Raw genomic sequence first — 16,157 nt, forward strand, 5'->3', positions numbered from 1 at the left:
GTCCGAAGCATGTCCTCTGCTGTAATAAATCAACTAAGCGGGCCAAGAATTGACCCAAGGATGGAGTAGAAAAGCATGAATGACACTGGGGAACAGCCTATTTCACAAAGCAGCAGAAGCGGTCCTGAGGCAGTGTTGGGAAGCTGATTCCAGGGCCCCTGAGAGGAGAACCTAGAACTTAACCCTGGCAAGGACTCCCCTCTCCAGCTCAGGTGTCTGTTGGAAAGGGACACAGAGAAAGGGGATCAGGCAAAGTCAGTAATCCTTTCTTTTTTTCTTTTTCCAGGGGGAAAAGTAATATTGTATGTATACCAGGAGCGGACCCAGCCAAGATAGCAAAGGGGTTGATTAGCACAGGGGTTGAATACAGAGCCAATGTGCCATTTCTAGGGCCAGAGCATCTGGTGGAGGCCAAAGGAATGGACATGGGCAGAACAACCTTATCTCTCCTACAGGATGGACACGGAGGGCTCTGTGCAGTTAACCATCTCACTCCTGGCCTCTGCTGTCCCTACCCCTTCGCAATGGCCCTATGCTGTGCAAAGTTCGGAGGTGTTTATATAGCTGGGTACTTCAAGGCTTTAGGTTTCCGACAAGTGCCTCCCCCCCCCCCCCGCGGTGTCTGTGTCCCCGGAGGCCGCCTCAGGGCCCTACTTGGGTCTCTCTCTCCACAGGCTCTCCAACTGCTGAGTAGGATGCTCCCCACCCCTCTTCCCTGGGGGACACATCCCTGGGTATTCTGGAGGGGTGGGCACTGGGTCCTGGGTGGGAGTGCAGAGAGAAAGGGATACCCTTGACCCTAACCACTGCTTTGCAGTTGCTGCTGTCTGGCAGCAGAAATGCCCAGTTTCCACCGCACTCGTGATGCAGAGACTGAAGAAGAGCAGGAGGAGAAAAACAAAAACACACAAATAACAACAACAAAATATCCTAGTGTGAGTCAGAGTGGAGGGAGAGTCAGGCCTTTGGCCTATTAAACATGACGCTCTGTGGGGCTCACACACACCCACCCCCCCGCAAAGCCTAGGCCAGAGTACATATGCCCAGTGGGAAGGGCGCCCCCTCGCAGGCAAGGCTTGCTGGACCAGGTGGTCCTCCGGCGGCGCCGCATCCATCCATCCATTCATCGCGATTCCCTGAGCGCGACTCCGAGACTCCCACCAAATCTATGAATGGGGAGAGGAATGCGAAGCAACGTCTGTTTGCATCCTGCTTCCCTGCCCCCTCCTTCCTTCGGGCCAAGCAGTGCAAAGTGACAAGGACGGGGGCGGGGGCCCTGCGGGGGCCGCAGGAGGGGTGCGGGTCTGGCTGGAAACTGCACTATTTATATACCCCTGGGCTCCAGGACTGAGGGGGCAGGTCGGAGCCACCCATCCCCCTGCCCCAGCGGCTCCCACACCCCGCCCCCGGTTTGGCAGGTGCGGGGGTGGGAGCCCGAGGTCCGGCTGCTGACGTCCGAGCGCCTGCTCTGTCAATGAACGGCAGCGGCAGCTTGGGGACTGTTCTGGCAACGAGGCTACAGACGTCATCGCCTCCTGTTGGGCTGGGGGGGAGGAGGGTGTCCAGGCGGCGTCGCCGGCTTAAAGGAAAACTCTAAGTTCAGGCAGTCAGGAGAGTCGTTCCTGAGAGTGCACGCACCCCGCTATCAAGTGCGCGCGGACACACACACACACACACACACACACACACACACACACGTGCACACACGCACACACGAGCGTGCAGTCTACTCCTAGGTGTGTGGGTTCAAAGTTCCTGCGGCGAGTTTGGGCTGAGATGGATCGGTCTTTTTGGCCCCTGGAGCAGTAGGGGCTGCCTCCTTCAGGACCCCCAGATGGAAAAGAGGGGACATCACCTGTCTTTCAGAGTAGTGTCCCTCTGCTGCGAGAAGATCAGCGCGGAAACCAGAGTGCTCAGAGTGTTTGGAATGTGCCCGCAGGCTGGAGCAGACGCCAGCGTCCTGGACAGGTCCGAACTTGGGCCACCTTGGCTTGGCAACTTGTTTTGCACCGTTCTGGACCTCCTGATGCGTGCGTTTTGTCCTTCCACTCGCCCCTTTTGAATTTATGAACTGGAAATGCAGCAAATAGGCGCTTCCGTATACTTTGGCGGGTAAGTTGATAAATCATTTTACCTATCGTTTAACCCTTGAGAGTCCAAAAAGACTTCATCCCAACCTCTCTTAATACTTAAAAGAAAAAAAGAAAGAAAAACTTCCCAGCGTTTTCCTCCATCCTTATTGGCAATAAGCAAATTCGTGCGCGCGCGTTTTATGTTTGTGGATCCGACTGTTTGGGGGAACCGAGTGACGAGGAAGAGGGAGAAAGAAGAAACTGAGTTTATAAAGCGGAGGGATCAGGGATTTACAGAGCAGGTGAGAGAGACCACAGCCACCCCAAGGCCTGGTGACTGCCTGGGGGTGCAGAGCTGATGGAGGAGTTTCCAGGTCCAAGTTGTAGAAGACAGCGCCAGCTGCAAACCGCAGAGCCGCCGCGCCAGCCCCGCAGGTGCCTCTGAGGCGGCCTTTCGGAGGGCCGGCCTCCCTCAACTTCCTCCTTTCTTCCCCTCGCCCTTCTCTTTCTCAGTGGGGACGTGACACCCTCCGTCTGATCTTGCCATCCCTACCTCTACTTCCCCTCTTTCCTGCCCTCCACCTCTCTCTCCAAAACGATCCTATGATGTCATAGAAAGGAGGGGGTCCCGAGTCCCCAGCGCCTCAATCCTACGTTGCATTCTGCAGCATTTCATTTTCTTCATTCCACCCCAATTTTCTTGCAATCCTTGAAAACATAACCCCACGAAGCACAGCACACATCACACTTCCCCCACAGCCAGAAGACAGGCTGCTTCCTAACTAGGTAGCGCTGGGAGTCCTGACGGAGAGCTGCCCAGCCATCCTGGCCCCCTCAAAATTAGGGGGCAATCTGCTGAGGTGGCTAAGGAGCCTCTCTTCTCCGGTTGTGTTCTCTTCTCTCCCATTTGCTTAATCTTACTGAAGGGAAAAGGAGAGAGGAAGTAGGAGAGAGGAGAGAGAGAGAGAGAGAGAGAGAGAGAGAGAGAGAGAGAGAGAGAGAGAGAGAGACTGATGGAGCTGATTGTGGATTTCTGCACCCAGTCCTGGCCCCTCCTGCCTTCCTGCCACTCCAGCGTCCCTTTCCCTCTTTCAGCAGCAGTTTCTTTCCATCTCCTTCCCTAGCCTATTTTCCCCACCCATTTCCTCTCTTTCTAACCCCCTCCCCTCTACCTAACCCCACCTTCACTCTCCTCTGCAAGGGGGGAGGGCCAGGGGGTGGGGAAAGAAAACCCCAAACCCCAGCCCTGGGCAGAGATGTCGAAGAAACGCAAAGCCCTCGAGGGTGGAGGAGGTGGAGGAGAATCCCAGCTCCCAGAGGAGGACCCCACTGCCTGGTTTGGGGGCAGCAGCGAAGAGCAAGGTAGGGGGAGGGGGAGGAGGTAAAGGGCTGATCACAGGCAGGAGAGGTTGGGAGTGGAGATCCTCTGCAAGAATGCCCAGCCGCCCTCCTCAGAGCTTCTTGTGGCAAGACAACTCCAGTGGACTCCCCCCACAACAAATGGGATTTTGCGTGTGTCTCCAGGAAATCCAGGGTGGGATAGGAATGATCAGATGAAGGTGATGCTGGAGGCCCAGAGGAGTGAACTTGAAGCTGTGTGGGGAGGAAGGGAGGGAGGGATGGGATACTGAGGTGGCAGGAGGAGGCCTGGGGGCACTGGCTGGGCAGATAGCTGGCCATTTTCCCTCCCTGCCTGCCTTGTCCTGTGCTCTGGGGTGGATGGACTGTTCTATGGCTGTATGGCCTGTGTCAATGTCTGTGCAGGACCCCCGTGTCCAGAAGGTAGCATGCTGGTGATGTCCTCCTAGTGTCTGCTGCCGATGAAGGGCAGCAGGCAGGGCCACTGTCTTCTCCCATGCTTCTCCAGTCAGGGATGCTGAGTTTCGTCATGAGGAAGCTTCATCCCCTGCCCAGGCATCCTCCTGAAGTTGGAGGTGAGGGTTGAGCCAATGGAGTGATATGTTTGATTCAAGGAGATACGATGGAATGGGAAAGCAGTTGAGTGCTTCTTTGCTTGGAATAATACCAGTGAAAATGTAAGATGGAAAATTTCCTATGGAAACAAAAATGATACTTAGAGATCTGATTTCCACATAAAAGAAACCCAGACAGACACCTTTTATTTCACTTAAAGTATTCTGGATTTAGCTAAAAGTAGGCCTAGATGAAGCAGTCAAGTCTTTTCTAGGCTATAGTTAAAAAGCAGAAGAAAAATGAGCTGGATGGAAAGCTTTTGTTGTTGGTTGAGGTGTGGAAGATTAGGGGCCAAGACCCTAGGGGAGTGATCAGTGATCAGAACCCACGTAGGTAGGCAGGTGAGAAGAACGGTTGTGTGTGCTGGCTGCAGACAACCTCTGGCCAGGGCTGCTGGCCGGTTCAGGTCTGGGTTAGAGCCTCAGGATAGATAGCTGGTGGCTCCAAAATGGAGCCAGTGGTTCTTCTTCTTTGACGTCACGAGAGACACAAAGTCACAAGAGTCCTTCAGTCATGGAGAACACGCATCTCTGTGTGCACAGGGCATTTGTAGCATGCCCTCCATGCATTTTAAACAAAGGCCTAAAATTTGACTGTGTCTGAACTGTGTGATTCGGTTTCAGCCTAAATAGTTGAGTTCATTGGCACTTGCTTACCTCAAAAGAGGCGATGTTCAAATGACTGTCCCTCTTTTAACTTTCTTTGCTCAGTTATGATTTCAAAGCAAACCAAGGCATGTCTTAAGTTAATTTTACTGATAAAGAGATTTTGGTAAGAAATTCAGATATTGCAAATGGCTTTATTTATGTGATTGATATTTTTCCATCTTGAGGGTAATAATTTGGTATTACGATGGGTATCTTGGAAATTCTCCATCTCTGTATACAATACTGGTTTTGAGCTGGGGTTACTCTGTAAAGGTATCTGCCTTTTTCTCTGAGGTGAGAACTGATGAAGTTAATGGAAACAAACACCACTATTAGGATGCATAACAACGTGAATATATGTTTTGCTATTTTTATAATGAATGAATGTGTAGCTGCAAGTTCTAAAAAAAGAAAGGGGTATTGTATTTTAACTAATATTTCTCATCTTATTTTTGTAGGAAGTATACTGTTAGAACAAAATAAAAAAATTATGTTACAGGGGGCCTGTATTACCAAATAGGAAATAATTCCTGCCTTCCCCAGGTGCTAGGACTGAGCAGAGAATAATAGTGTACAAGTCAAGATAGGCAACAATAACTACCTATATTCATATTATTCACAGGTTATTAATTTTGTAATAATTTATTATGCAAATTGAGATTTTACTATACATTTTGTATTTGTCAAATACAAATTCTACTTTATAATTGGAAATGATGAACTGTAGAAGCTATTAAGCGTGAACATTGAACTACCATTGTGTCGTGAATACATTTGCTTGGCAGATGGAAGCCATGGTCCATGCTTAGTGTGGCACAAATGCATTTGTATGTACTTGCACATGGCTCTATATGGATGTGACTATCCTTTTGATGATGGGAGATGCGACACCACTTGGATGCCAATGTTTGAATGGGAGTTGATGGTAACAGGGGATCTTTAAGAATCTGGAGCTCCTCTGCCTCTATGACTCAATGCCACTGCTGTTTTCCGTTAGTTTCTCGGCCAATTTAACAACCTGCATGTTGAAAAATGGAGAGAAAGTGTTGCTGACCTTGATTATCAGAAGGGGCTTCTTTCAAGTTTCAACAGTTAGGAAGGTGATATGTTTGTTCATTTCAACCATTGCAAGTATATTATAGAATTATTAAATTAAGGCAATTGGAAATTGAATTTCAGTTATAGTCTTTGATTTCAGGAACTCCTGTCAGCAGCTTGATCTGATATGAAGGTTTACATAGCTGATAAGCATGTAGGTTGCTGGAGAAGAATGTGATGGAAGTTAGAACCCCCAAACATTTTGATGCCTTTCATGACCTCATCTGCTAATCAATCTATGCCAGGCATGAAGAGCACATGTCAAGGTTCACTCAAGTTCCTGTGCTGATGTCTCTTTGCAATGGTCTTGCTGTGACAATTTTTTAGTGTATGTATTTGGATAATGATGGGCTTCCTTTTGGCATATTTAATGTGATGGTTTATTTCTACCCTATTACACTCCTTACCTGTATTCCCTTCCTCTTTTCTAATATTTTTTCCTTCTACTTTCATGTTTCTATTTTTCCTCTCTAGATTTTATGTATGAAAAAACATGATATTTGCCCAAGTGTAGCTTGTTTCATTCAGCATAGTAAATTCCAGCTCTCTCAAGTTTCCTAATAATGATATAATTTCATTCTTTATGGCTGAATAATATTTCACCATGTATACATGCCATGTTTTTCTTAGCCATTCATCAGTTTGTGAGCATATAGGCTACATCAATAGCTTAGCTATTTTGTATTACACTGTAGTAAACATGAGAATATAGTTTTCTCTATAGTATGTTTCCTTTAATTCTTTCGAGAATATAGTGAAGAGTGGTATAGTTGGGTCAAATGGTAACTTTATTTTTAGTTTCTTGAGGAACCTCCACACTGACTTCCATAGTGGCTGTACTAATTTATATTCCCACAAACAATATATAAAATTCTTCCCCTTCTGTGTTCTCACTAGCGCTTATTGCTGTTAATATTCTTGATGATGGCCATACTGACTGGGGTAAGATGGATTTCACTGTAATTATTTTTAATTTTTAACACAGAATCCAGTTTATTAAAAACTTAATTAATAGATGGAACAGGTGCCTGTCTCAGGCAGCAGCAAGATGGGATTCATAGGCTCTGAGACAAGAGGAATGGGCTTATATATTAAGCTAGATAAAGGTATGCATGCAGGCTTTGTAGAAAAAAACAGTATAAAAGAGATAAGAAGCAGTCCAGGCATCAGTGACTAACAAAAGGTCCTCAGTGTTCAGGATTTTGTCTTGTAGGATTTGAGACTTGAACCAGGGTGGCCTGAGGGGTAGGATGGTAGTTATGGCCAGGAGCCAGAGCCAGAATGCTCTAAGATTTCTTCCTTTAAATGCTCTCAGTATAATTGTGAGTCACACTTCTCTGAGGCTGAAGATGTTGAGCATGTTTTCATATACTTATTGACCATTTGCTCAATTTATTTGCCAATTTATTGATTGGATTTTGGGGTGAGTTTTCAGTTCTTTATGTAGTATGGATACTACTCACATGTTGGAAGAGTAGCTGGTCAAGATCTTCCCCTATGATGAAAATTGTTTCTTTGGACTGTCTGCTTTGCTGTGTAGAACTTTTGTTTGTGGTGTCACAGTACCTAATTTCAAAATATACTACAAAATCATAGTAACCAAAACATTATGGTACTAACATGAAAATAGACATGTAGATCAGAATAGAAAAGGGGACATGGAAACAAACCTACACAACTACAGCCATCTGTTTCTTGACAAAGATGACAAAAATACATGTTAGAGAAAGGACAGCCAGTCTTTTAAACATATAGTTCTGGAAAAACTGGATATTCATGTACAGAAGATTGAAACAAGATCTTTAACTCTCATGCTGTACAAAAATCAACTAAAAATGAATAAAAGACCAGAAACTTTGGGATTGCTAAGAGAAACCATAGAGAGACACTTGAAGTCATAGGCACAGGTAAGGACTTCCTGAAAAGGACTCCAATAGCACAGGAAGTAATGGCAAGAATCAAAAAATGGCATTGCACTAAGTTGAAAAGCAGTGGCATTCTTGTTAGGAGTTTCTCATAGGAGATTCTTTATGTAGTTGGAACCAGGATAAAACAATAGTTTTTGTATACACAGATGATTTTCTTTTCTTCTCTGACTTTGATTATTTTACTTAACTGAGTAAAAAGGAAAATAGAGCAGGTTATGGTATATTTGAGTGAACATTTCTTTTCACGTCCCATAGAAATTATTTGACATGTGTGTGCATGTATGTGTGGGTCAAAGTATGGTCCTCTTACAGACCACTTACAGATCTACAGCTGGAGCTGTGCCTGACTTATGTGCAGACAATATTCATAGTAAATATTTATAATCAGTGTTAAATTTATGTCATTTTTGTGACTTTTAGAGAAATTAACATACAAATGAACAATGTCAGGTGCTATTTCCATCGTTTTTACCTCTCTTCATTGCTTTGAGCTTAGACATATTTCACAATGTTCAATTAACTATGTAGACAGTGGATATGGTAAAGTCTGTAGAGGAAGTAACTGTGACAAAAACACTGAGTGATTGTATTTATTGATCTCACAATTTAAGAACAGACGACAAATTTTTTCTATCCACTTTGTGTTCTTTTCAAACCTTTATTACCTACTTAAGAACTTCATTTTAATCATAGGGTACTCACTAATCCCGTGTGTTCTCTGCAGTACAATTTTGTTTTCCCAACCCTGCTCTAATTTCTCTAAATAACTTTATCTTCAAGACCTCACCCATCCCCATTTCTCTTAAGATGGCTTTGGACAGGAAATAATGTCAGTTGTCCATTTTTAAGTTAGTATAATCAGTGTTTTTTAAAAAAAGGTAGTTTCTGTTTTGGATGAAATTAGTTAAAATGTTCTTTCTACCAATTTTCTGGGTTCCTGCCATGTAGTTTTTAAAGTCAAGTAAAGAGGAACCTCTGATCTAATAAATTCAGGGGAGGTTTGAACAAGACCTATTTATAATTTCATTTGTGGAATTTCTTGAACCATACTGAAATCTTCCATGGTAGCTTTCCCATTGTCCAATGAATTAGTGACCTATGCAAACAGATAGTTGGGTATTTACAATGGTATGCAACTCTCATATCAGAGTGACATTTGGATTTGGGGACATTGTTGTATCATTAATGGGTTGCTGGTTTTGGAGAAAGAGGCTAAAAGTGGGCACTTAGGAAATAAGATAAATTCTTGCTTCTGAAACTATTTATAAAAGTTAATGTGTAAATTCAGTAGAAGTTATTTACAGCTCGACCATCCCCTGAAGTTAGCTGGGCTGATCTTTCCAACAGATTAATGTTTTTAGTAGGATTGATCAGATTGACCATTTTTGTATATTAAGGAAAACATTTCTTTTTCATACTGTATAACATTATATGATTTATAATCATTAATATTAAAGAATGGACATGACCCTTGGGGAAAAAAATCAGTGTTAAAAGAAACAACCGCACAAATGTTCTTTCTATTGAATTTGATAAAAAAGAGAGTGATAATCTTGGTGTTTTTTAAGTCCTTGTGTTAGTTTCTTTGTCACTGAGTGGGACAAAGAAGATGGAGGAGAGAGGAAGTAAGTCTGGAGGGAAAAAATGAAATAGAGTGGAGGCTTAGTTCTCAAACTTGAACCTGATCACCTTTTGGAAATTGTCTGCACCCATAAAACAAAAGACACTCATGTGCCTCTCTCCTCATCTGTGAAATTAGAAGTTGAACTAGATGACCTTGATGGCCAAATTTCTATCACTTTGATTATAATTGTTCAAAGAGTGGATAAATCATTCCTATACTCTAACCTAAATGGCAGCTGATAAGGGAAGTAGAAGGAGAGAAGCTATCAGAAAAGCAGGAGCTGGGAGCATTGTTTTCTTTTGGATCCAGTGGAATCGCTAAGCATCTTGGGACATTAATACAGAGCACCTTTAGAATACAGGTTAGCACCAACCCATTTTTACAATGCAGAGTAGAAAACCTTTGCCATTCTCTTCTGTCCCCAGAAATACACACATGCCCCCTCCCCACCAAATAAATAGGACTGCAAATAAACAGATTTGTAAGTTCTGTAACATCACAGCCTCCTATCTTTTCTATGGCCTGATTGAGTAGTACAAAGGGAACATTTACTTTTCAGGTAAGCAGGCATTATCTTTATGTTGTTAGCTAAAAGAGAACTTTAATAAAAGAACTGCTTGACTGTAACCAAAAACATCTTTGTTAAGAGATTTTTGGCTTTCTCTTTTCTTTCTTGATGAATATAAGTAACAATCATAATAGCCAGTACTGTAATTACATATCTTATACATAATATATTATACTAATCCACATTAAAGACAATCAAATATCATAAAGAAATGCACAGAGAGATGTGCAGTCCATCTTCTTCCACCTCCATTTAATTTCTTCTTTAAAGTCACTAGTGTTACTAAGGTTGAATTCAGCTACCTGGAAGTATCCTGTAGTATTCAGGTCTTTATATGTAATGTTCTGTCTCATATGAAAATAATCATTCTTCTACACTTTTCTCCTTAAATCTTGCTTTATCCACTGATCTGTACCTTAGAAATTTATCAACATGTAATAATCTACTTACAATTTTTTTGTGTGATATCACATGGTAATGTGTACTAAAACTTATTTAGTTAATCCTTTTAATGTTCAAGATACTGATCTATTGATTTAACAAGTGGTAAATAACAGATAGTACATTTTGAACACCTGTATACATTAGTATGTTGATAAAAGTTCCAGATACAGAAGATGAGTCAAAGAGGTGATAACAATTCAAACTCCTCCAAATGCCAACTTGTCCATATCTGTCCCAGTTTTCTGTTAGTTTGAGTCAGTTTGAACTGTCTTCAGTATAGAATCACATCATACATGTATATAATTTTTTTGATACCAGGAATAGAAGTCAAGACCTTGCACTCGCCAGGCAGGTGCTGTGCTGCTGAGCTACATCCCCACCCTAGTCATTTCATCTGAAAGACTTAAAATTAGGGTATGTGGCAAATATAAGCATGCTTTTCAAAATGATGAATAGAATATTTGGTATATAAACTGTCTTGGTTATTTTTATAGTAGTTAAGACAAACTACTCGGCACCCATTGTTAAAGGATAAAATGTCTATTGTAACTCAAGTGTGTAGAGGTTTCAGTTTATAGTTGGCTTTCCAAGGCAGGCTGGCTTGGCAGAGGAGTATCACAGAGGAGAAAAGGTTCATGGCAGGCAGAAGGCAGAAAAGCAGAGGGTAGTTAAGAAGCACCAAATGATGACAGCAGTCCTCCTTCTGTCCTTCATATTATATTGAGGCTACATACCCTCCCCAATGTCCATACCCAGAACTATGCCAAACCAGTCAGTGGACTAGTTTAGTGATCACACCTCTTTAATCCCAGTATCACACACCTAATCCCAGAACCACGTACTCTAGATCCAGCCTCCTCTAAAAAACCCCACCTATGACCACATGAAGCTTTAGGAAAAATATCTAGACACAAGCCACAACATAAACAGTCACAGATGTAGGGCAAGCATACCTACAATGGATTTTATAGTTTATTGGACAATTTTCCTTCTCTTAATTTCTGATTAAAGTAGCCACTGGAGTGACAATCATTGTTTTTTTCCCCTTCGGTTATGATAAATAAGTATAGATGTGTGATTTTGCTATAAACTTGAGGAAATTTAATGATACAAAAAGAATTGAAATATTAAAATGTATATTATTTTGACTTACGATATTAGTCTTTATGGGGCCCTATGGAAATTTCAATCAGTATAAATATTACTTTTAAATATTCACATAACCACAGTGATAAGTCCTGCTGTTATGAATTTTACACATTTTACATGTTTAGAGGTTCTTAATTTTGTCCATCAGAATATAAAGTCTCACAGGTCTGGGTGGGTATTAATTGACAAATTCACAGATGGCTTTACTTGGGAACGAATGACTGTCTTGTTAGCTATTTTCTCCCTTCTTTAATATTGTGCCAGGACATAGTTGGAAGGTAGTCATTTCTTGTTTAATGAAATGATGAGTATTTTCTAAGTGAAATGGCTAACTTGAGGTTTTTTAACTTGAGTGGCTAAGTATACTAATAGTAGTCATACTAAATCCACTTATAAATGGTCATAGGTAAGAAAGACCAGCCACATGTAGCTGTAAAAGATTTTATTCACGAGAGGAAATTTGCTGTGATATTTAATCACGCAGTTGATTAAAACACAGCATTGTATATCTATAAAAGTAGATTTTCCTTAGGATTGAATTTCAAGGTTCTAATGTTAAGTATGAATGGATGAGACAGTAGAAATAGAGTTTTCTTCTGCCTGTATCTGGGGAAGCCGATAGCAGCCATGTGGCTCTTACTTTGTGCCAATTGAAGTCCAGTCCACACTGGACCTGTCCCATGCACATGAATCCTCTCCCCACCATCTATCAACAACAGTACATCCCAAACCTGTCTCTGGCTCTCAAGCCATTTCCAAACATGCTCAGGAGAGAACTCCACTCTCCTCAGAAGGCCTCATTATATGTACAATAAACTTTGCACACCCTCCGGGTGCATGTGTCACCAGTCTTGATGTCTAACTGAATATCAGTTGGAGGCCATCTTGCTGTAGTTGGACTCTCAGTGGCAAATGCATTGTTACGTCCTCTAAATGAAAGGCATTACTTGACTGGACCACAATCCGTCTTACACAAAGAACAGTAACACTGATATAGCACCATTATCTAATGTGAGGATGCATTGCTGTTTTCCCAGTAGCGCCTGGTTATTTCTTCAGTGTACTGTCCAATCAAGAATTACATATGGCATCTAGTTGTCATATTTTTTTATCCAGTAATGTTCCATGATGTCAATATTTTTGAAGCATTTAGGCTTCGTTCTTCAGAATTCTCCCACTGGATTCATCTACTCTTTCTTTTTCTTTCTTTCTTTCTTCCTTCCTTCCTTCCTTCCTTCCTTCCTTCCTTCCTTCCTTCCTTCCTTCCTTCCTTCCTTTCTCTCTCTCTCTCTCTCTCTCTCTTTCTTTCTTTCTTTCTTTCTTTCTTTCTTTCTTTCTTTCTTTCTTTCTTGGTACCAGGGATCGAATTCACGACCTTGCGCTTGCCAGGCAGGTGCTTATGCCACTGAGCTAACCCCCCTGCCATCATTTACTGTTTCTTGATGACCAGATTCAAGTTCAACATATTAGAGTAGGATGCTATATAGGTGATATCATGTGCCTAACAGCATATCACGTCAAAAGACACAAAATGTCAGCTGGTCCTGTCGCTGGTGATGGGAAGTTTGATCTCTTAACTATAGTGCTGCCAGGTTTCTAGACTATAAAGAGAAAAAGCATCAGACTTTGATTATTCACTGCCTGTATTTGGCAAAATGTGACCGAAAGTGTATAACACATAAAAGAGTATAAAATCTATATTAAAATCAATTTGTAATTTAGATTTTGTTTACATGTCTCTATTTTTCTTACTCACTGAGCTGTCATAGTTTTAGAAAGTTTGTAGTGTGAAGTAAATAGTTCCGGTAAATCTTAGGGGAGCAGCACAATGGCTTCCAATATATTTGCATACCAAAATCAAGAAGTAGAACATCCTACCACTCCATAGGACCGTGTCCCTCTATCAGACCACTCCTCAGAGAAAACCATTCTTCATCATTCTGACCTGGAGCTGTGAGTTCATCGCCTGCCTTTGAAATCAACAAGCACTTAAGAACTGTCATTGACAAGTAACTTATGTTTAAATTTTTAAAATTTATTGTACAAAAAGACATATTGCCATTAATTCTCTCCCCAAACACTCCCTTTCCCATCAAACACACCTTATGCCATCATTTTTGCCACTTTCTGAAGCAGCTCTGGAGGTCCTCTTTTCAGAGTATCTTTAGTTAGACTATTGTGACTGCCTCAATATCTTGAATTGATTCAAAATATTTGCACCATTACACCAGGTGAGGTGTAATGAGAAGAAAAGAAGGTCCACTCTGGGTTCCTGGTCCATGCTTGAGCTCCAGGGCCCACAGAGGAGAATCCTCTCCTTGTCTTTGTAGCCAGGGATCGTACCACTTACTAAAATTCTTACCTCCCTGCAAATAGAACATTCTTCGAGCAGGATAGTATGTTCCCCACCTGCCTCCACAATATCAATTTTATGCTCTCAAAACTTTTCACACCTGACCCTAGATTTTTATACCAATGTGCTTGGAAAGTAATTATGCTTTTTTCTCTTTGAGTAAGATTCTTTTGGGCTTCCTTTGTTACAGAGTATAGCTTTTCTTTTCACCCCCTCACACCTTAGGAGGCTGGACTGTGCCATTATTTCTACCTTAATTGCTACCTTCCCAGGTATCACTCCTTATTTTATAATTTAACATGCTTAAAATTAAACCAAAGTCAAAGTGAGAGTACATATAGCTCTTTATTTTTGCCCCATCAAAAGTGAAGTCTGGTTCGTCTGTATTATATAGATAGAGGTAAAATAAATAAAAAAGGAAAGCTCTATGACTACCTGCACAACAATTTGAAAGAAGCCAAATTGTTTTTGGAAATGTCTGGCATAGGTGTGGTTAAGTACTGCTTCAACTACTGGGCCGGATAATTTGAACTTTTTCAGTTCTCTTTTAAACACTATAAGTGATAAATTACTCTCGTCTCATCACCTTTCCTCCCATGTTAGTAAAATATATATGTAAATACTAGTTCTTAATTCATAAGGCAACATTAACAATCTAGTCTGATTTTGCTTAAGAGAGAAATAAAAGAAAAATTATGCCTCATAATCATACATGCACTGCATAGAAAGCACCAGAGAATCACAATGGCCAATGAGCAAGACTTTATTTTGCCAGATATAAAGGAATTTCTTTTCTTTTCTTTTTTTTTAAGACAGGGTCTCATTATGTACCTGAGGTTTTCCTACAACTCAATGGTATTACCAGTCTCTCAAGTGCTAGGACTACATATGTGTGCCCTTATACTCAGCGAGGCATTGTCAGTCTTTTAGGAAGGTGGAAATGTGTTGCAAGAGCCAGTAAGTGAACAGCTTTATGGGAGTCATGCAAAAACCATATAGATTATTCTAGAAGGGACTGAACCTCATCCAGTTGGGTCCTGGACATCCTTAAACTTCCAGGTTGACCTGTTCCTGAGTTACTAGGTACCCTCTATCGTGGTTACCATGGTGGATTTTACAATCAGAGCCCATTTCTGTGCAATGTTTTGTTTTACAGGCTTAATTTTTGTAATTCTCTTTTATTGAAATTTTATATTCAAAGGGTCCCCTGAAAATTCTTTTTTCATTATCAGATTATGAATAGGGTCTGATTCATGTCTAAAAATGCTTTCTTTGATGTGCTGTTTTCACTGATTTAATATTATTTATTTTGGGGGCAAAACTAAATGCAACTCCTAAATATTAATAATACAGAACACTTGTATTGTTTTATTCAGCAATATTTCAAAATTTTCTTCCTAGAAACTTGGATGATGTTTAGCCTGAATCATGTTTATCTCTTTTTCATTGCCCTTAGTAAATGAAATCAATTCTTTCACAAACTCTTTAAACAGTACTTTTGTATACGATAAATATTTTTATAACCAGAGTTTTACATTCTGAAACAATATCAAACTTGCACAAATGTTGCAAGAACAGTTTTCTTCCTAAACCATTATACCAAATATTTGGAGTGTCTCTCCTGCCCAAATCAAGACATTACCCTGGATGTGTCTCTATCATGAACTCCTCAGAGCCTGTTCATGTTTGGCCAGCCTCCTTGGGACCAGAAGGATCTGTCCCAGGGCCATATACTACACTGCTCTGGAGAAATTGTTGTCCTTTACATTTTTATGACTTTGCTGTTTTTGAAGATTTGGGACGATCGATTTTATGGATTGTCTCTTGGTTTGAGTCAGTTTTGACGTGTGTTTACGTTTAATTAAGTTGTGCCCTATTGGAACGAATACCATGGAAATGATGCAGTGTTAATTTGTCCCAGGACAACGGTAGTGTTTATTTTGACTACCTGATCACTTGGTAAGATCTTCTGTTTCAGGCCTTCCCATTATAAAGCCACACTCTTCTGCTTTGTGGTTGGCAAGGAGTTTGGGAAAAGCTACTCTGAAGTAATAGAAATACTTTCTTCCTTTTCAAACTTTCCATTATTCCTTTGTTGAATTATATGCAGTAGTTTCCTATTTTATTCTATGGGTTGTAAAACGTTATTGTCATTTATTTTGAAGCTCAAATTGTCCTAAATTTGGCCAGTTAGACATCTTCTCCAGATGGTATCTATGTCTTTTGACCTACTTATCTTTCTTGCTCATCTCTACACAGAGACAGAGACAGAGAAGAGACAGAGACAGAGGCAGAGTCAG

The 16,157-nt window shown here is 41.4% G+C and overlaps 1 protein-coding gene across 2 annotated transcripts in view; it reads left to right on the forward strand.

Annotated features, from left to right (window-relative positions):
• Positions 1–1,570: 1,570 nt before the first annotated feature.
• Positions 1,571–16,157, forward strand: part of Pde10a (phosphodiesterase 10A) — a 566,879-nt gene continuing 552,292 nt past the window's right edge. The window contains exon 1 of one of the 2 annotated variants that reach the window (XM_063233086.1): positions 1,571–2,112. Coding sequence is in view for 1 of the 2 variants with exons in the window: in XM_063233084.1 (XP_063089154.1) it covers positions 3,329–3,434 (106 nt within the window). In the remaining variant the exon portion in view is untranslated. Of the gene's footprint in view, positions 2,113–2,827; positions 3,435–16,157 lie in introns of those variants that run through there. The other variant, XM_063233084.1, reaches the window with a different exon arrangement.

This window comes from Cavia porcellus, unplaced genomic scaffold (assembly GCF_034190915.1).
Source record: "Cavia porcellus strain 051 isolate PalLab524CR breed Dunkin Hartley unplaced genomic scaffold, mCavPor4.1 scaffold_22, whole genome shotgun sequence".
Lineage (NCBI taxonomy): Eukaryota > Metazoa > Chordata > Mammalia > Rodentia > Caviidae > Cavia > Cavia porcellus.